Source organism: Phycodurus eques, chromosome 20 (genome assembly GCF_024500275.1).
Source record: "Phycodurus eques isolate BA_2022a chromosome 20, UOR_Pequ_1.1, whole genome shotgun sequence".
NCBI lineage: Eukaryota > Metazoa > Chordata > Actinopteri > Syngnathiformes > Syngnathidae > Phycodurus > Phycodurus eques.
Genome location: NC_084544.1, coordinates 12827332 through 12849200, shown reverse-complemented (window position 1 = coordinate 12849200; position 21869 = coordinate 12827332). Strand labels below are relative to the sequence as shown.

The following is a 21869-nucleotide window of genomic DNA, read 5'->3' as shown; positions in this document are numbered from 1 at the left end:
CTGATCACCAGTCAATCACAGGGATAGTTTAATATTATATATTTACGCATTTTACTTTGTACAGGTCCTTTTTTTATATAGAGGATAAAAGACAATAGACAATTTGTCTTTCTAATTAATCTAAGTAAATATCCTAATTAGGGAAGACACATTAACATGTAAATGTCACCACAGGTTTTGTTGTTGTAATGACATTTTTCACAGCAGCCATTTTAACATAGTAAAATATTAAATAATAAAGACAGCAATTGTTCACAGGATTATGTAAAAAAAAAAAAAAAAAGCTAAACTGGCACCATCCCTTGACAAATAGCCCTATGTGCATAGGACAGAGAAGAACCCATTACATTGTGATGAGAAAAAGGATAAAAGTGTGGATACAACAGTCATCCATCCATCCATTTTCTGAGCCGCTTTTCCTCACTAGGGTCGCAGGCGTGCCGGAGCCTATCCCAGCTGTCATCGGGCAGGAGGCGGGGTACACCCTGAACCGGTTGCCAGCCAATCGCAGGGCACATACAAACAAACAACCATTCGCACTCACATGCACACCTATGGGCAATTTAGAGTCTCCAATTCATGCATGTTTTTGGGATGTCATATAAAGGTGTATTCAATTTACAGCCTTCTTAATTGCACTCCAGTGGGTTACTGTAGGTGTCCTTTTGCTTAAACTTTATTTAAACTAAAACTTGCAGTGAAGATACAGTACATAGTTTCAAGTTTCAGAGGGTTGCTACGTTTCTGTTGTTGAATTTCTTTAATTTCTAATATCTAAGAGAACAATGATTATCAAAGTGTGGTATGCATACCTTAGTGGTATACAGAAACAATCACTGCTCAAGCACAGTTCAGTTGGATTTTCGTTTTAGTTTTGAATACATTTGTATTCAATCTTTGAAAACTGTTTGTTTTTAAATCATTATTGATTGTCTCTCGTTTGGCCGTGAGCACGCAACATTACATGAAATGTTACCGGTTTGATGTTGTATATTTTGGAAAGTACAGTCAATTAAAAATATAAGAGAGGTATTCAAATTCAACTTACCCGATGACTCAGTGAGCACGGTGACATAACATACGTGATGGTTTTCCAACTTCAACCATGCAGTCGTCCGCGTATAGGACACATACCACTGTTATATATATTTACCTTGATTTGAAGTAGCGACACGGTGGACGACTGGTTAGAGCGTCTGCCTCACAGTTCTGAGGACCGGCGTTCAATCCCCGGCCCCGCCTGTGTGGAGTTTGCATGTTGTCCCTGTGCCTGCGTGGGTTTTCTCCGGGCACTCCGGTTTCCTCCATCACAAAAACATGCATGGTAGGTTAATTGATGACTCTAAATTGCCCGTAGGTGAGAATGTGATTGCAAATGGTTGTTTGATTCTATGTGCTCTGCGATTGGCTGGCAACCAGTTCAGGGTGTACCCCGCCTCCTGCCCGATGATAGCTGCGATAGGCTCCAGCACACCCGCGACCCTCGTGAGGAGAAGCGGCTCAGAAAGTGGATGGATGGATGGATGGATGATTTGAAGTATAGCGTTCCAGCGAGCCTCCATGTGTGCAGTCGACGTGTGAAAATGATTGACGGGCTATTGATTGGCTATTCTTTTCCTGCCGTGCCAAGTTTTAAAATAATAATTAGAACTAAATTAGAGGCATTAGATGGGGCCAGAGAGGGGTGAATTTTCAAAAGATAATTTTAATTATATTCTGCTGTGAGGTCATACAGAGAGTTTTAATATATATGAGAAAATGTCATCATATTTTTCCACCAATGCTGGCACTGGTACGATTTTGGGGTCACATTTGGAAAGAGTGTCACAAAAAGCGCACATACATCTGCAATTGATAGCTGATAAGATCATGCTTGAGCCTTCTGTCAACGTAACTTGAATTTAAAGTCTGATTAGCACCAAAAGAGTGGAAAAAGATTCGGCGGTTGACAGCTCTTCTGTAAGTGTCATAGGGATCATATTGGCTCAATTATCGCTCGGCTGAACAAGGACAGAAGAAGCCCAATTAGCTCTCGAACTTGACACCAACAAAGAAAGAATGGCGCCATTGAAACTTGTCTGCAATCAGATGGAAGAGAAACTGTCAAAATTGAAAGTTGATTTGTTTTGCTTTGCTATTTGTCTTGTAAAGTATGTAGAGGTTCTCCACGTGTTTTGGTGTACAAAGACGTGTTAAAAACATCCATTCATTATACCAAATCGAATGCAGAACCTTTTGTGCTGCCATATTAAATAATTTTTATCATGGGAGGATTCAAACGATAGAAGCCATGCATCCTGCAAAAAAACATGCAAATACAATCAAATTAGAATAGCCTTCACACACTGTTATGATGACATTGGGTTTGTGTGGACAAGGCCTTAGTTTCTAAAAAAAAAAAAAATGCGTTCTTCCCATGCTGCCTGCGCGTTTTTTTTCTTCTTCTTCCTTCCGCAACCTGTAACCTGGGGGTCTGAATCCCGCAACCTGTAACCTGGGGGTCTGAATCCCGGTCCTCAGAACTGTGAGGCAGATGTGCTAACCAGTCGTCCACCGTGCTGCCAAATATTAACATATTAAGATGAAAAATGCTATGAACGGGATAATGTTATGCATCCATTATACAACCCAATTCCAATGAAGTTGGGACGTTGTGTTAAACAGAATACAATGATTTGCAAATCATGTTCAACCTATATTTAATTGAATACACTACAAAGACAAGTTATTTAATGTTCAAACTGATAAACTTGATTGTTTTAGCCAATAATCATATGGCTGCAACACGTTACAAAAAAGCTGGGACAGGTGGCAAAAAAGACTGAGAAAGTTGAGGAATGCACCTGTTTGGAACATCCCACAGGTGAACAGGCTGATTGGGAACAGGTGGGTGCCATGATTGGGTATAAAAGGAGCTTCCATGAATTGCTCAGTCATTCACAAGCAAAGATGGGGCGAGGTTCACCTCTTTGTGAACAAGTGCGTGAGAAAATAGTCGAACTGTTTAAGGACAATGTTCCTCAACGTACAATTGCAAGGAATTTGGGGATTTCATCTACGGTCCATAATATCATCAAAAGTATCTCGAGAAATCACTGCATGTAAGTGGCAAGACCGAAAACCAACATTGAATGCCCGTGACCTTCGATCCCTCGGGCGGCACTGCATCAAAAACCGACATTTATGTGTAAAGGATATCACCACGTGGGCTCAGGAACACTTCAGAAAACCAATGTCAGTCAATACAGTTCGGCTCTACTATGCAAAGCAAAAGCCATTTATCAACAACGCCCAGAAACGCCGCCGGCTTCTCTGGGCCCGAGCTCATCTAAGATGGACTGATGCAAAGTGGAAAAGTGTCCTGTGGTCCGACGAGTCCACATTTCAAATTGTTTTTGGAAATTGCGGACGCCGTGTCTTCCAGGCCAAAGAGGAAAAGATCCATCCGGACTGTTATGGACGCAAAGTTCAAAAGCCAGCATCTGTTTTGGTATGGGGCTGTGTTCGTGCCAATGGCATGGGTAACTTGCATATCTGTGAAGGCACCATTAATGCTGAAAGGTACATACGGGTTTTGGAGAAACATATGCTGCCACCCAAGCAACGTCTGTTTCATGCAAGACAATGCCAAACCACATCCTGCATGTCTTACAACAGTGTGGCTTCGTAGTAAAAGAGTGCGGGTACTAGGCTGGCCTGCCTGCAGTCCAGACCTGTCTCCCATTGAAAATGCGTGGCACATTATGAAGCATAAAATACGACAACGGAGACCCCGGACTGTTGTAGTGTGTTCAATTTAATATAGGTCAAACATGATTTGCAAATCATTGTATTCTGTTTTTATTTGTCTAACACAACGTCCCAACTTCATTGGAATTGGTGTTGTAAATCCTTACATTCCAAATGACTCAATGATATGCTTCTCATTTGGAGGATAATCTTGGTTCTATTCATCGGACACTCTTGTCAGCTCTCTGTAAAGGTCATAGGAAAGGAAAGAAAGGAAGGCAGGAAATTGGGAATCGTGTATGCTGTAACCTTCTCCAGTATATTCCACTTAAACTTTGTTTTAATAGAAATGGTCCTTGAAAGTACAGCTAATTAGTATGTGGATGGGGATAAGGGTCGATCTTTGCAGTTAAGCAGTCTGAAATAAGTGAAGTCATTCTTTTTGTAAGATCACACTTATTACACTCACTTTCCATGACATTAGCATTGATTGTTCAAGCTGCAATTATGGCAGTGGAGTGACTACGATGTGATGTAGTTGGAGGTAGGCCTACCTCCAACTGGCTCCCTTGTTGTTATGAATAACAGCAACTGGGAAAAACTGAAAACATAAAACTTGAGGAAAATGCCCTCAAGTTCCCTTTCTATATCCAGGGTTTCTTAGGTCATCTGCGTATCATCAATGGCTTTGCATATACATATCATCACTGTCGGGCTGAATCATCCTCAATCCAAATTTGGTCCATTTCTTACTTTTTCACAAACAGATACTATTGGTCAGTCCCACACGTATGTCGGTTATCTTTACAAATTATTCATCCATCTAAGAGTTGAAAATGGCTTGCTCTCTGTGACAATGCGATGTTATTTGCTCAGCAAATATGCTGTTTTTGTGTTTGTTTGTTTTTGTTTCCTGAAAAGTGATGGTTTTGGACATGCAAGTATTCCGCCCGAAGTGCAAAAAGTGCAAAAAAAAAAAAAAAAAAAAAGTTTCCAAATCAATTTACTGTATAACAACATTTGTGATGATATTCTTTATTGTACACTTTTTTTGTATGCTGCTTCCACTAATCACAGGCAATTAATAGTATTAGCAAACTTTATATGTGCAATTATGCAGGTATATTCTCTCAAAGATAACAAAGACAGCAAATGGAATTCCTCTATCAGTTAGTGTCACCTGTTACAAAGTAAAACAAGCCTATTTCAACAAGATTTGGATGCAAAAACCAAACATTAATTTAATCAACGTTGCTGTCATTACAGAAACAAAATGAGGTTGTCAGTATCAAACAATTTTATTATTGTAATTATTATTATTTTTTAAATCTTGTGCTGTACATCATTTTATATCTGCTTTCAAGGAATGGAAAATTGTATATACTTTTGTGTGTGTGTGTGTGTGGCTAAATAAATGTAAAGTCACTGAACTATCTTTTCAAAAATTTGAAACAATAAAAAGCGTGAGATCGTGTTTGATTCACAGTCAATGACTGTTTGTTGACGACGGCTGGTAAAAAATGGACTGCAACTCCCATAATGAAACGCGGGCCGTTTAGTCCCCACCCCCCGGCGCTGCTCTGCGCTGTGACTGCCACCAGACGGCTGAGTGGAGAAAGTGCACCACACGTTTGCTCTCAGCCAGGCGGCTCTTTAGTGGAGCAGCCGCGCCAGAGGTGGGAAGATGGAGTAGCCCATTATGTGTCTAAGCCGTCCTCCTTCAAGATGTTCCCCGGAGTTTTCTATGCACTGCTGGCGGGTTTCCTCGCGGCCGTGGCGTCGTCGTCGGCCAAGCTGTCACTGGGAGCGGACTACCTTAAGGGAGTGTGCGAGACGGGGCTCCGGACGTGGGGCGAGCAGCGGAGATTTCGACAAGTGGACGAAACTACTGCCTGTGACCGGGTGAGTCATGGAAGACGGAAGGGGAGGGAGAGGGAAGTGGCCCAGCTTTCTCAGCTCCAGCTCCGGTCATGACGAGGAGGCTGCTGGGTGGCTGACATTGCAAGCCGCGTGGTGTCGCGTTGTTTTGCCGTCACGACGCTCTTTCCTCTCACCGGGGTCGCGCTTCTTTTTTGACCTTCGAACACCATAAATTAAAAAAAAAAATAAAATGTTCTTGATAAGTCACCTTAAATGAAGGCCTGTCGAAATACCAGCTTTGCTGCTGCCACACATTAAAAAGACACCATAAGGTTGTTATTGCTCATTGGCTCATTTTACAGGATGTCAAGATCCTAAGATCAGAGGTTTAGGGGGGCTGAGCTCCTGGTCGGACAAGATAAGTTTCACTTTTTTGTACATTTTAACGCAATTTCTATAAAACAGAAGCTTTTAGCGAAAATCTGTGACTCAACCATCAAATCTGATAAGGATTAGTTAAATGCTGAGCCTCAGGAAAGGAGGAATGGATTGGATTTATAAAACGTCCACATTTGTAACTCAACAAATTTCCAACTCATTTTGATACAGCAGCACGTCATGAACATGTATTCCCCCCCCCCCCCCCCCCCCCAGAAGTAAATCAGCCCACATAGTGAATACCAAAAATAAAAAAATAGACCTTGGACTTATTTTTTTGGACATTTGTAAGAAATGCAAAGCACAATGTGTAAAACACATGAACAGTAATTTACTTTTGCGAATAGAAATATCTGAAATACTCTTTGTTCCTCTGTCTCTCCATCTCCTCCAGGCATCAATCCAGTCAGTTAGCTTGTCAGTAGGACCTTGGCTTTCATATTAACACATGCACATGACACAAAAGCTAGTTTCTCTCATTCCCATTCAATCGGAGGACAATTGTGCTGACCACCTGAAACGTATCCTAAAAAGACATCAGCTAACGTCTACCCAACAACATAAACTGTTATCGACAATTAAAGGCCGCAAAAATGCACAATAGTAATGGTAATTGTGGTTGATTTTAAATGTCCCCTTTCATAATTTTTTTTAAATGAAATTTATTTTATAATCTTTGATACCTTTTTATTGTAATAATTTGGGCTGGAAATGGCCAGCGAGAGGAAGATATTTTGAGATTTAGGCTTGTCCATTCATTTGAAGGGGGGGGGGGGATTATAGAGGCGCTTGAGCACCCCCAAATATGGACTACAAATGCCTATGCCATATACAGTAAGTGGTACCTTGGCTTACAAGTTAAATTTGTTCTGCAGATAATCGCAGGGCAATACAGACGATCACTCACACTCACTATCATTTAAGACCACCACTGTGTCAACAGCCTGATTGTCATATCAGAATCAGCTTTTTTAATTAGGAATGTTAAACATTAAGAATTTGTTGCCGATTGTTGATGTCACTGTGTACACATAGGGTCAGTGGCGGCTGTTCAGTAGATGTCGCTAGGGTTTACAATATGCGTCTTTAGGGGCTTATTTCTAATGAAAAATGTGGCCAGATTTGGAAGTATGCAAGTGAAGCTTTAGAAACATAAAGGAATCTGAATTTGCGATGATGTAATGTTTCAGCTCCACATCCCTTTGCGGCTGCTGTGTGGCGGGCTGCTTTTCACCTGCAATGCTGTGATGTGGACCTTCCTTGCCAAAGCACTCAGGTACTCCTCCTCCTCCACCCAAACCACTGTGACCACCACTGCCTCCAACTTCGTATCTTCCGTGAGTAGCAGCCTGTCTCTTTCTCACACACATGCACAGCCGCACTCCTACGCAATTACACACTCTGCTCTTACTTGGCTATTTATTTCCAAATTGCTTTCTATTGTTTTAGTCCCCGCCTGTGTGGCGTTGGCATGTTCTCCCCGTGCCTGCATGGGCTTTCTCCGGGAACTCCGGTTTCCTCCCACATCCCAAAAAAACATTGCACGCTAGGTTCATTGAAGACTCTAAATAGCCCGTAGGTGTGAATGTGAGTGCGAATGGTTGTTTGTTTATATGTGCCCTGCGATTGGCTGGCAACCAGTTCAGGGTGTACCTTGCCTCCTCCTGCCCGTTGATAGCTGAGATAGGCTCCAGCACTCCCGTGACCCTTGTGAGGATAAACGGCTCAGAAAATGGATGTATGGATATATGGATGAGTTGTCTCTCACAGCAGAGCTATGCAATAGGACTCTTTTAATGCATTGCAAAGGACTTCATATTACCTACAGTATATGTTTTCACTGGAATTTATTTATAATCTTTTGTCATTTTGAGGCTTTCCTGGGGCAGCTGATTTTTGGCGAGGCCCAAATAACACTGTGGTGGGTCGGGATCTCCCTGACGTTCTCTGGCCTGCTCGTACTGCAGAGGGTTTCTCCACAGGATCGACAACCCAACGCCGATGCTAAGAGGGATGAATGATTTGTCTCATCGCCACTAAACTGCATTCGGCCAGACTAGGTACTTCTCATACTGTTATGACATACTGTATGCTTTGGATGGATTCTAATTTGGATTTTCCATCACACCAAAGAAAAATCATGTCAATGTAGATTGTTATGTGTATATTTATGAAATGTGTCATCGACAGGGAAACAGAAAATAAAAATGTGATTTTGTCGCTGAAAAGATAGAATAGAAGTAAAGATAGATAGAAGTAAATGTCCCCATCTAGTCCAACTGTTGTCCTAACTGGTATAGTTTTTGGTAGGCTGTACACGATTTTTGGGGCCGATCAGCGAGTTTAAAAAACCTATCACCGATCCGATCACAAGATGGAGCAATGTGTCTATTTAAATGACCTGTTCATTTACTGTATATACTTGTGTACTTCATTGCTCAAAAAATTCTATTTACAATAAATAATGTATTTTTGTTCATCTATTTATGCCAGTGAGGCATAGTGACAGACAGAACAAATGAATGGTCTTCTATTAGATGGCAGGAAGTAAATACAGTAACTAATATATCCACTTTTTGTGACATTTTTGTTTGTTGGTGTGGCGTGAGGTTTTTCAATTGTAAAATATGTTTCTTGGCTCCATAAAGGTTGTAAAACACTGGTCTAGTCAGGTCATGTATTCTAATCAGTCAGGTCAAACCAACATGACAGAAATAATGGGTGCTAACTTACTGTAATTAAATTACTTTATTGTAATTAAATTACTTCACCCACACCGAAGCTTTAGAGCATGATTCAAAAGAACGACGGCATGTTTACGCACAACCGTTAGTGCTAGCACTAGCTTGCTAGGCTACATAACGTTTTGTTGCCTGCTTGCGAGCCGTATCGTATTAAAAGTACGGGAACATACCTCAAGCAAGCCTTAAACAAACCTCCTCTCCTGAGCACCGGTGACCACCAACCAATTTGTTCTTGTCTTTGTTCTTCTTCAGTCGGCGCAATACACTCTTGTTTTCATCACCACAGTAACGAGTGTATCCGGTCGCATTTGAGTTGACAAGATAAAGCCCAGTGATCGTAAAAAATGGGATGCGGTGGTATCGGAATACAAGATTTTATTGCAGTAGTCCAACATTGTGCAATCGTGAAAGAGCAAATTTGTCTTGTAGTCTGATCCCAGCATTCCGTATTGTCTGTCTCAGATGTGTTGTCTGTCCCACACGGCCGACCTGTGTTTTGTTTTTTTAAATAACTTTATTGGCCGTCAGATATTTACAGTACTACGTCAAAAGACACGCGACAAGGCTAAAAATAAAGTAGCTTTTGGAGTCAAATATACTGTACACGATGGCGACGCGGAGTAAATGTCTTTTGCGGAGCCAATGAATGACGTCATTGATCGGATCGGCGAATTATGACATTAAAGCCGATCAGCATAAAATGTTAAATATCGGCCGATACCAATCAGGCTGATCAGATCGGTGTAAAGTCTAGTTTTTGGCGGTCTGTACAGCTAGCAGTTAGGCTAGCAGTAACAAGCTAATATGCTAGCTAACAAGCAAAGAAACAATTTAGGGTTGAGAGGCACATTTTTCTCAGTTTTTTGACAGAGTCTGAATATTTGTGTTCACCTTTTAAGGTTCTACTTTAGCTTCATATGGAATTCTTCACCGACACACAGAATTAACATAAATTAAAGGCAATGAGAAGGAATGGGAAACCTAAAAAGGTGTGGAAGCTAGCTTGTTAGCAATTAGCGCAACTTTTAAGGATTCATCAAATAATGGAACAATATAGTAGTGTTGTAGCTCATTACTACTTTATTACTTACTAGCTGAGAATAAGATGATGAAATTTATATCACCATCTATGTTAAAATATATTGACACCTCCAAAGAGAGTGGTAAAAAAAAGGCATAAGAAGGGAAACATGGAAACAGCTTGTCCATGTTTTTTCATGTGTGAAAAATTTGTTATAACAGCAATTTGTTTTATTTGTATTTTTTGTAGCCATAATGTTATCTTAGAGTTTTGTCACTGTGAGCTTGCCAGGCAAAAAGGACCAGTGATTTATCACACTTGTTAATAAATTGGAAAAAGTGCAGGTTTTAGCATCAGACAAAACTCGGGATCCAAGTGTTATCCTGGTTCATCAACACTGGCACAATCTCACCATTAATTCATATTAATTATGTACAGCAACTATTAGGTCACCAAAGTGTCTCTTTCAAATAACTGACACTCACTGTAAACATCTGTGCATAATGAAGGCGATAGGTCTTAGCTGAAGAACTGAGCTCCTCTTTTCACAACGTAGCTGTGAAAGGCCTTGAACACTGACATTTTTTTCTCTCCGTATAATACTAAAATTAGATTATGGTGTACGTTGGGATTTAGAGGCAGCTTTCCATTTCTCAAGATGTGAGCATGTTCTGTTCGTCCTCAATTCACATTAAAGCATGTGACTTCACTCTGTGAGCTACTATGTTTAATAAAACTGGACAAGTTGTCTTCTGTGGCCAAATCTTGGCTTTGTCTGGTTTATTTACTTCATTTGTGTCTTAGCTGAAGAGAGAACAAGTACGATAGAAAATGGATGGATGTACGTGTCTTAGCCTGATTTAGTTACCCATCAATAATACGAATACGGTACTTCCTCAAATCGTGGCCCCTGCTCAAAATGATGTTGCATCTCAATTAGTTTCCAGTTATGTCGTCCACTTGAGGGAACCCCCCACCTCACCTCATGGAAAAAATAATAGGTGGTTAGGGTTATCTTTACCATAGCTACCTGTTGAAGAGATTTTTTTTTTTTTTTTAGTGAATCCACTCTGCTCTCTATTGTTAGCGTCAAAACCTTTTGGTAATAAAAAGGTTTTGCTCAATATAAATTAAAAATTCCTACCTGATTTGTGTATTAAAACATATTTAATTTGTTTCTTATGTGGTAATCGTATCTCTTGAGTGTGAACTTTGGGGCTTCATTAGCTGTAAACTACAATTGATTGAAATTATATATAAAAAAATTAATCAAAGTATTTTACTCAGTGTGGAGTTAATCTTTAGAATACAAGTTTCACGTTTTAAATTGATTACTGAATTACTGTATGTGTATATGCCACACATACAACCTTTAAGACTGATAATTTATGCTTTCAAATTTGATGAAGCTTAGTGCCTAAATGTGATACGACTATAAACCATCTACCTGTGAACCTAATCTGACGAACGATTAAAAAAAAAAAAAAAAAAGTACAGCATAGGAGCTAGTTACGCTTCATTAGGTACACATGCACAATTTATTCACATCCTATACAAGAGCTGTATCAAACAATTTGCCTTTATAAATATAATGATGCTCAGTTTTGAGAGCCTCGCAGCATGTTCATTTAGCAATATGTTCATTGTGGTTGAAGTTTTACACTGAGAGGTGTTTCTAATAGTTTGTTCAGATTATTTAGCGACAAGTATCAATTTGTGATTGCAATCAATAAACATATTAGTCTATTAGAGACTGCAGATTATCTTCAGAGACGGCAGCCTTTTGAAAGCATTTCTCAATAGAGTGTGCAGTTGTACCTAATGAAGTCCCGATATGAAAGTAAGACGTGACCAAGTGTGTCCCAACAGTAAGACCCTAATTGGATTTAAAAGGGCAATCTTATTTTTTGAAAGAAGGATTTTGAAATGCCTGCAAGCCACATTTAGTATCTCTGCTTCTGGAATGTGCTCTTTGGTCATGTGGCTGTTGCACAGGAAAATGTCACTTCCTTTTTTTTTCTTTTTTTATAAAAAAACAAAAACATGCTCAATCTGATTGGATTCAGCTAGATGAGTCACAAATTCAATGTGAAAGTGTAAATACATTATTTCATGGGGGACTTTGTCACCTCCACTTGCGGGGTAAAACTAAAATTTCATATGACGCAATGTTCCTCTCGACGTTTGTCTTTGTATTTTGAATTTAAAAATGGAAAGAAAAATCTGATTGTAAAATAACTTCTTGTCTTTTTGCGGTATTGCGCTGCGTAAATTAAGGCTGTCTCGAGCTGCCAACTCCCACTCATTATTTGAAACACTTTTGGTGAAAAGGGAAACTGAAATCTCAATCAGGTGGAATGCTGTTCTCTCCACTGACCTCATTACTTGACACACTGAGAACATGTTAATCAGAGGTTTATAACACTACATTAACAAACTGGTTTTTCAAAAAACCTTATTTGTTAAAGTAAGTCAATTACTGTATATCATATCACAAGTATCAAGGACTAAGATTGCAAATTACTGCACATTTGTAGTAGGATTTATTCTAGTTTAAGGGTAAGAAACTTTATAGCTTATTAATGTTTACCGATTATTTTATGGTGACTGATTCATCTGTTAAATATGATTAAAAGAAATAATGAATGACATTTCCCAAGTAAATATACTGTAATATATAGGCATGATATATTGTCTCAACATAACTTTATTTGTTTCTCCTTTACTCAAATACGTTATAAAAGGAATTCCAACAAAGTACTAAAATAGTATTCATGCCAGACCATACAAATTATAAGGAAACAGCTGGTGTTGTTCCTGTAAGCTGGATAGCAGACTGCATATCCATTAGATGTAAAGTAAAATACAAAACAAAAAACTAAAGTTATTGCATTTTACAAACACTTAAAAATTGCTGTGTTGAAACAGAAAGCAACATACCAACTCAAATCAAATGTTCCACTAACTCCCCTTTTGTGGTTGGATGATTGCTCGAGTGGCCTGCATGGGATTTTCAGTCGGTCAATTCACTTCGAAAACATGTTTTTAAGTCTGAATCTCTTCAGCATTTTTATGCTTTAAGGCTCGTGACTACAATATAGGAGCACCTGATTGGTCACATACTGACTGACATCATTTCAGTGACTCTTTATTCCCTGACTTGTTTAGTTAAACTGTTAATGGATAGTGTATTTTCCCCTGTGCTATTAGGCAGCATTTAAATCAGCATACAGAACTGGGCAAAAGTCTTGGGTCAAAATGAGTTTTCACAGCAGTCATACTAAAACCATAAATAGTATCACTAATACAGTTTGCAGGAAAAGTACCAAATTGATATCTGTGATACTTTGCAGAGGCGCATGGGTCAACCTGTGGATAAAGGTGCAAACATAGGAATGAACAGCCCCCCTGATTCCCAAATACAGCATCTCTTATTGAAAATAAGATTGAACAAATCTAATGGTGGCTTTTTTGCACATTACTGCATATTCACCAGCAACCGTTAGGTCGTGATAGTGTCGTTTTCATAAAAGCAAAATCTTTTATACAGCTCTTGTATTGAATTGTTGAGTGTTCCTTCAACAGCCACTCCGTTTTTACGTCTTTCGATTGGGATTTACTATCCTGCAACAAAAGAACTATTTAATTGCCTCCCACCCGATCTTCACACTTTAACCTTCTTCAGGCGTTGCAAGTTTTCTACAACAACTAGAGTTAGTTGTAGCATCTTGCATACTCCAAACCGAGCGTCTGTGCGTCAGTTGATTTACCGCATTTCCTCAAATCGTGGCCTCCACTCTAATAGATGCCATGGATGGATTATTTCTTAGCATGTAATGACCATAAAAATGATTCAAAATGAGATCTACTCTTTAGTGTGTGACAAAGGCTGTAATAGTAAACCCTCGTTTATCATGGCCGTTAGGTTCCAGAAAACCGCCACAATTAATAAATTATACAAAGTAGCAACCAATTATTTATTATATAGATTTGTTTCATATATGCAATTCAATGCCAATATGCAAATCTTATGTGAACTTTAAAGAGGTGCAGGTATTTCATATGTCCACCTAAGGTCACCATCCACACACACTACACGATCCCATGGCTATTAAAAGCGGGTGTGTGCTTGAATGGCGTGAATAACAGTCCATGTGAACATGGTATGAATTTCTTCCCCTAAGCATTGGCACTGTTCCTCACACTCGGGCAATTTAGTCCGCGAAAAGCATTATGGGAACGGTGATGTTTTTAAACTGCAGTACTGTAGTTGTCAAGCTAAACATTGCTCTTTACTTGGATTTGTTCCTGTCGATATTGTTATGAGCATGTGCATTAGCTATTAGTCGGGCTAAGGTTTGTATTTGTCAATTTATATAATAAAACTCTTGACTGTGGCTTGTTTTTCAAAATGTGGCTTGCCGGTCATGTTCTATTTATCCTTAAGCAATCTGGTGATCTACCAAATGCATGAGTTGAGATTACACATTATGGTTTATTTTTCTGCTAAAATTAAGAGCTCAATTGACCTTATGTGAGTCATTGCTGCCACATTAAACTCATATAGCCATTAAAGCTAACGGTATCAGAGATGTGCAGGTGAGCAACTGCACTCCACTGGATCCACAATAAGTGATCTGCAATAAAGTGAGGGATTGTATATACTGTGCTATCAGTCTACGTGTTGCTCCACCATTTCTATTCAAATAGCATTAAGCTAAGTAGACTTTCCTAAGGCAAACCTATGTGGTTGTTTTAAATAAACGTGTATTTCTCTTTGATTTGTTTCGTTTGACAGTAAACTTCAAATGAGTTGAGTTCACTGCCGCCATTGGCACTCGTATCTCACATTTTTGCTTGCAAGTCAAAGCAAAAAAAAAGATGAACTACAGCTCGTATCTTGAAAGACTCATAGGTTGGGTCACTCCTATCTCAAGGCACCACTGTAATATATATTTCTTTTAATATTGTACATATATTGTTGCCCTGCGATTGGCGAGCAACCAGTCCAGGGTGTACCCCACTGGTGATAGCTCCAGCTCATCCGAGACCCTACGACAGGCGCTATAGAAAATGTATGAATATTATATTGCCATACAGTGAACCCCTGTTCCATATAAAAACTATTTTATCCCTGCCACATGCTTTAAAAAAAAATTAAAACGTTCTAACACGTAAATGTATATGAACACAAAAAAGCATAAAATGTACATATTGTAGTACCTGTGTTAGATGTATTGGCCTTTAAGAGGCGGGGCCTGGTGGAGTACCTTGTTTGTACACTTGTCTGTGTGTGAGTGTCTGCGGGAGAGCTGTTGCCGACAGCAGCTTCTGCGTGGGTGTGCTTATTGTGTTTCGCTGCTCTCCCAGCCTTGAATTAACGAATGGAAAGTGCATCGGCGACTGTGGCACATGAGAGGGCATTACTTTAAGTACACTGTAAAAACTCATAAAAGTGACCATGTACAAATCCGAGAAATAGCAGGGGTGTGAATGATGAATCGCGATAGAGCGCGGGAACACCACATACAATGATACAAAAATATTATTTAACAAAAAAATATTCTTGTGCAAATGAAGGCCCCCCTAGAATAAACGCCTAAACCCTGCACTCTCTGCAGTTGAGTACACGACACTGACCACCATTTGAGGAAATACAGTATTTACTTTTGCCAGAAACGATATAAAAATTACAAGAAATTCACTCTGAAAAAACATTCACCCTTATAACATGACAGGTACGTTTCTGGTCCATGGTTTCACATACTGAGACAATACAAAATGACATCCATGTGTATTTGATCTTGCCCAATAATCTAAGGCAATTCAGCCACAGTGTTCAATTCAAATTACTGTGACAAACGAAGCAACAGAAAGACAAAAATGTCCTGGATTTATAGGGCACGTTGTGACAAAGGTAAAGATCACATATGACACACTCTCCAAATCCTATTTTGTCATTTAAGTGTAGCTGTTTGTCTGCTTTTTGTGATTTGTATTTTTTATTTTTCCCCCTCCGATCTGCGGTAATCGGCAAGGACGCAACATAGTGAGGAGGAGTATAACAAATTGTGTTTTATTTGGAATATGTAGTTTTGGGTCTTTGCGCAAAGCTCGGCCTTCATACTATGTACTGGTACACGTCTGCCTTGCCGTGATCGGGTGTCGCAAAGGGGTTGAGCCAAGCCACAGAGAACGGATGACCGAATACCACCTTCATGTTCATCCATTTGGACTTTTTCAGCCATTTTTTCTCCTCCTTTTTCAGCTGCTCGATACCCTGTGAGGTAAAAAGATGAGTCACTGTTTTATACATGTATATATTTTTTTTTTTCCAACAGTGGTGATGGACGGAAATCCAATTGAAACTGAATATAAATAGCATTGTGTGTTGTGATAGCACGCACGCACACACACTAACAGGAGAGATGGCATCAAACTGAAACGGACTAAGAATATGATCTGTGTAGTAAACACAGAGATACAGTATTATAAAGCACTAGTGGTTCCAACTATCTCTGAAAAAGGTTTTGTTATTGTAGTTAACAAAATGTTAGAGCTTATTTGTTTGCTGTTCATCATGCTATGATTATCAGTAATCTACATCAAGACTAGATTGTACAATGAATCATCCACTATAGTAAATGCCAATGAGAAAGCATATGTGCAAATCTGTGTTATATGACAATGTTGAACCACTGAACCAGAATACTGTATACTGGCTTTTTTTTTTTTTTTTTTTTTTTTTTTTTGCTTCACCTAGCAGGTTTTTAGCTGTTTTTTTAAAGGTGAAGAATGTCTGAGTGGCCTTTGCATCCTTTAATATTCTGTAGGTGGCCTCTGGAAGAAAAACATTGGACACCCCTGATTTAGACCCTCACATTATTATGAGGTTTTTGCATCACACAAGATGACTGATAAGAATTTTATCAGTAAGGTCTGGTTTGTACACATGGAACAGCATGTTTTCAACTTTTGAAACTATATTTTGAGCGCAAAAATATGGACGTTCCTTGTTTATTTTTATTTGAAAACCTTTATTTTCATCTCTAAGCCCTGTTCACATTACATCAAAACGGTGAGGGGAAAATGCAGTAAAAAGGGCTAGTATACAAGTTGAATACAAGTTGGAATATAAGAGCACTGCAGAACATGTCTTGTAAACAAACAACCAACAACACATAACATTCTTTTCCTGACAGGTGATTTGGAAGGATAGAATGTTAATTATAAGGCAAGAAGCTCCACATCCTCGCAATACAAAGTCCCTGGCTGGTTGAACCCAAACATCTGAGCGCAGACAATCATCCCCTTTTGTACAGAATCCTTGTGAGAACAGTCCGCCTTTGGTCGTCTGGGTAACGGAGATGCAAATAGGCGAGGCACGGATGACTCTATGCTTACCGTCTCATCGGAGCAGATGGAGTGCACCTGTGTCCCGAACATGACCGCAGTGAAGAGTAAGAACAGAAGCCCCTCGAAGCACAGGAGGATGAGGAGGATGACTGTTGCCGGTGCAGAGAAAGTGCTGCACTCTGAAGGAGGAAAGGAAATTGGGAAAGCAATATATAAGAAACTATGTAAACTTCAGCAATGGAGATATACAATATCAGCGATAATGCCAAATTCAACACACCCAATCCCCATCTACACCTGAAATCTTGAACATTAACAAATCATGCGACGTCGGGGATTGAAAATGGCTAAATGGGACAAATTTTGACACTGTCACTTAGGGGTGTACTCACTTTAGTTGCCACCAATTTAGACATTAATGGCTGTGTTCTGAGTTATTATGAATGGACAATAAATTAACACTGTTAGACAAGCTATATACTTATTACTTTACATTGTAGCAGAGTGTCATTTCTTCAGTGTTGTCCCATGAAAATATAGAACACATTATTTACAAAACTATGAGGGAGTGGACTCACTTGAGTGAGATACTGTATGTTGAGCAAAGTAGAAAGTACTGATGAAGATTTGGGGAATAAAGCATTCACTTACTTGACCAATCTTCTTCAAGGCAGAATACAAAATGGAACCCCACCATAGCCAACGCAGTGGAACGATATCAACGCAATGTACATCTACAAATAAAAACAACACGCATATTTGCAAGAATGTGACCTACTCCATATTATATTCATATGTTCAAATTAAAGTTGATTGTTTGTCGGGTATAAATTTTTTTAAAAAAAACTATATGAGCCCAAACTCATACGTTCATATAGTCAAAGCAATTGCTCTCAAAGCTGTGTTGGCATAATAACCAGACACCTGGGTTAAGTCTTGAGACTGTAACAAGACAGTTACTAATATGTGGCTAATTGAACCTAATAAATTACAATTTTAATGAATGTTCAATCATAGTTATTTGTTTAAATACAGATATGTATGACATTTCAGGAGACTCACCGTGAAGAGCACAAAGTACTTTTGATTGTTCTCTCCCACACAATTGTTCACCCAAGGACAGTGGTGGTCCATCTTTTTGATGCAGCGTTTACACACACTGCACACACACACACACACACAGGCAGAGATAAGAAAGACCTTATAAAGGCATAGCTTTATGTCTGCAGCGACTATTTAAACATTTCTAGAGTAATACAGCAATTCCGCAAAGTTTTTTTCTTTACAATTTAAATTAAGTACCGTATCTATGTGCTTCCAATGGTGCCTATGTAGAAGTGTATTAAATTATGCAAAAAAACAAACAAAAAAACAAAAAAAAACTTCAATATCTACTCCTTTGTAATAATTTCCACAAATATATATTTTCCATTTGCTTTTGTGATAAAAAAAAATAAAAATTATTGTAAAGATACTTTATTGGTGCCCTTTGCGTTTCAATTTCTGTTGTGTGTGTGGAAACATTCCAACTATATCCTTTCTCGCACACTGACACAATGGTTTGCCTTGACTCGCTGGCTCTACAATTACAATTATTCTGCAGTGATTTTTCACTTTTCATGCCAGAATCCTGAGGCGTGCACTCTGCTGCCACAGAGGTAGGTCATTATCAAGCTAGGAAAATCGACAGGGAAATGTGACGTAGAGTCCGTAAAAACAAAACAAAGTGAAAACGCGCATCAGGCAGGGGGCAGAGCTGGAACAACTATTAATGAGGACAGAAAGTATATAGAGAGAAAGTCACATCAGGCCCTTTTTCTTTCCTGGAAGGTTTGCACAGAGCTGTAATTTATCATCCATTGTCCTCATGCAAGTACCTGCAGTGGTGAGCTCTGTCAGGCTTGATGCTGCAGCATTTAGGACACTTGTAGACCACCTGTCCTGGTTTGAGCTGGAGGCTTTCAATGAATTCTTTGGTTGCATTTCCTTTTGGCACAGCACCCTGGTGACAGAAATAAACACACACACACACATTGGTTAGGATGGAAGAAGTGGTTGCAGACAATAGTATAGGGTCCCCGCAAAGAGAGTTTGCTGGTTTACTAATTACAGTACTCCCTCATTACATCGCAGTTGACTTATTGTGGGGATTCAGTGCATCGAAGATTTTTTTTTTTCTTGCTCGTTCGCCAGTTACTCACCTGCACATCTCTGGTACAGTTAGCATTCTTGGGTATTTGAGTATATTGTGGCAGTAATGACTTGAATAAGTACAAATGTATTTTTTTTTTTTACTAACCTTATAACAGTCCCTGCCTAGTAGTAGATACAGGGCATTCCAAAAAACATGAATTCAATTATGTTATATTCTTTGTTACAGCCACGTTGCTCCGCACACGACAAACAGGTCTGTCTTTTACTTTAGTGAACAGACAATCTGCCTCCCACCTGTCTTGGAAGTTAACTGTTTTCCATCTTTTGTTTGGCCATTTTTGGGAAGGGGAAGTGTAAATTTGCTCGGGGAAACTAGTAGCATAGTTGCTAACGACTGCAACAGAAAAGGAAGGAGCGCTTGCCGGTCTAGACTGATGGGCCAACACACTAGCAGAGCATTCTGGGATTTGTAATTTTAGTGGCGCATGTGCTATATACTGGCGGGCCAGCTCTAATACACATTTGATATGGTCTTGCGGGCCAAATATAATTACATTGTGTAATCCTGAAAGAGGAAAATTCATTGGCCGTCAGATATTTACAGTACTACGTCACCTCTCTGGCAGGGAAGGAGCCCGAGCTGGTGTGTGAGGTCGAGACGTTCCGACTAGATATAGTCGCACTCGCCTCCACGCACAGCTTGGGCTCTGGTACCAGTCCTCTCGAGAGGTGTTGGACTCTCTTCCACTCTGGAGTTGCCCACGGTGAGAGGCGCCGAGCAGGTGTGGGTATACTTATCGCTCCCCGGCTCGGCGCCTGTACGTTGGGCTTCACCCCGGTGGACGAGAGGGTAGCCTCCCTCCGCCTTCGGGTGGGGGGACGGGTCCTGACTGTTGTTTGTGCCTATGCACCAAACAGCAGTTGAGAGTACCCACCCTTTTTGGAGTCCTTGGAGGGGGTGCTGGAGAGCGCTCCCGCTGGGGACTCCATCGTTCTGCTGGGGGACTTCAATGCTCACGTGGGCAATGACAGTGAGACCTGGAAGGGCGTGATTGGGAGCGACCCAACCTCGGATAAGCGGTAGAAAATGGATGGATGGATGGATGGATCGGCTGATACCGATGAGGCCAATAAAATCGGTGTAAAGTCTACTCTTTAATTTATATAAATAGTATACTTTGCAGATTTTGTCTATTGCATGGGTTTTCTGGAACAAAACCTCCACGATACATGAGAGATTATACCAGTCGTGGTCATTGACTAACCGGGTCGGTGCACATGGCCCTGGCGTGCGAGGCGAGGGCGAGGAAGGCCAAGCTGTTGAAGAGCACCCCGTTGAAGAGGCTATAGGCCACGTTCTTGGCAGGCCACAGCATTACGAACACCACCACGAACTCTGCGTAGAAGACCAGCATCCAGGTAATGACGGCGCACACGATTCCACAGCCGTCGCGGATGAACCACATTGTGTCAGAGGCACTGCGAGGTGGGGGAGGGGCGCAGTGTTCAGGCCTCAGGTATCCAGCGTGACGCTCGATGTCCCTGGTGCGGTGAGCCGGGCTCTTCATTCTACACCAGCCGTGGCTTTAACCGCATGCTAAAAGGCAAAATTTGGAGAGAAGTGAGAATTCATTTTTTTCCCATTATAAGTTCATCTACTCCATTTCCTGCTTTAGTTTTTGTGCATCATGTTCCCTGTCATAAGGTCTCCAAAAATGCACCCCTTCCTTCTCCACTAGGGCCTTTGAGCACGCCAGTACATCTATTACAAAAACACCCCTCTTTTGTAACAGTTTGTAAAATAAAAAAAACTGACTTATTAACCTCAGCATATTTAAAATGTATAATAAAATGTGTCACTTGAACCATGGAAATTCAGCCTGCATCTGATACCAGGTGTTTTGTGTCTCACTTTACCACAAGGATCACTTCTCACTCGGTAACTCATTCACAAACGCATGGTTTAACGCCAAGGTAAAAAGCCAACATGCAGCTGTAACAGCAAAGCCGTGTCTCCGGGAGCAGAAGGTACATAAATGCAGCGCACTCACTTTAGATTTCATAAAACATCACTTCAATTCTTACCTCTCTTTCTCTCGGAACTGTGGCGAAAATGTCATTTAGTCGTTTCTCATCTTGAAATGTTAAATCACATAAAGTGAAACGCGTCTCCTCCACCGCTGCCCCGCGTTAGCGCAGCCCCAGCTAACGTTCACTGGTCTGCGGGCAGTGACTGTCCACGCAGCTCGGATCACACTTTCACCACGGCCGCAGTTTCAGTGGCTAATTAATACGTTAGTTCATATCTTGAATCTGTCGGCAGTCAGTTGCTTAACGACCTCGGTACTTCCTTCCCTGTCGAGTCCGGGATCCTCCACAGTTCTTGGGACAATAAAACAGGGCCAACCAGGAAGTATGTGATACTGATGGAGTCATGAGGATGTTGTAATGGAGTTGACTATTCCCGTGAATACTAACGCAACGTAACAAATAATTAAATGTCTGGTTAAATTTGTTTTGTAAATGCGGTGAATTAAATATAGGACGTAACAACTTTAGTAAAAATC

The 21869-nt window shown here is 40.2% G+C and overlaps 2 protein-coding genes across 2 annotated transcripts; one reads left to right on the top strand and one right to left on the bottom strand.

Annotated features, from left to right (window-relative positions):
- Positions 1 to 5322: 5322 nt before the first annotated feature.
- On the top strand, positions 5323 to 10555 carry LOC133396056 (transmembrane protein 42-like). The gene is made up of 3 exons (XM_061665489.1): positions 5323 to 5631; positions 7218 to 7364; positions 7902 to 10555. Exons 1-3 carry the CDS (start codon positions 5455 to 5457, stop codon positions 8046 to 8048), a joined length of 471 nt encoding a protein of 156 aa, XP_061521473.1. The 5' UTR covers positions 5323 to 5454; the 3' UTR covers positions 8049 to 10555.
- Positions 10556 to 11889: 1334 nt separating this feature from the next.
- LOC133395860 (palmitoyltransferase ZDHHC3-like) lies at positions 11890 to 21755 on the bottom strand. Its single transcript, XM_061665121.1, is given in 8 exon segments — positions 11890 to 16072; positions 17197 to 17327; positions 17800 to 17854; positions 17856 to 17882; positions 18211 to 18307; positions 19026 to 19150; positions 20568 to 20899; positions 21388 to 21755. Coding segments are annotated over 7 exon segments (897 nt in total). The 5' UTR covers positions 20871 to 20899; positions 21388 to 21755; the 3' UTR covers positions 11890 to 15913.
- Positions 21756 to 21869: the final 114 nt, after the last annotated feature.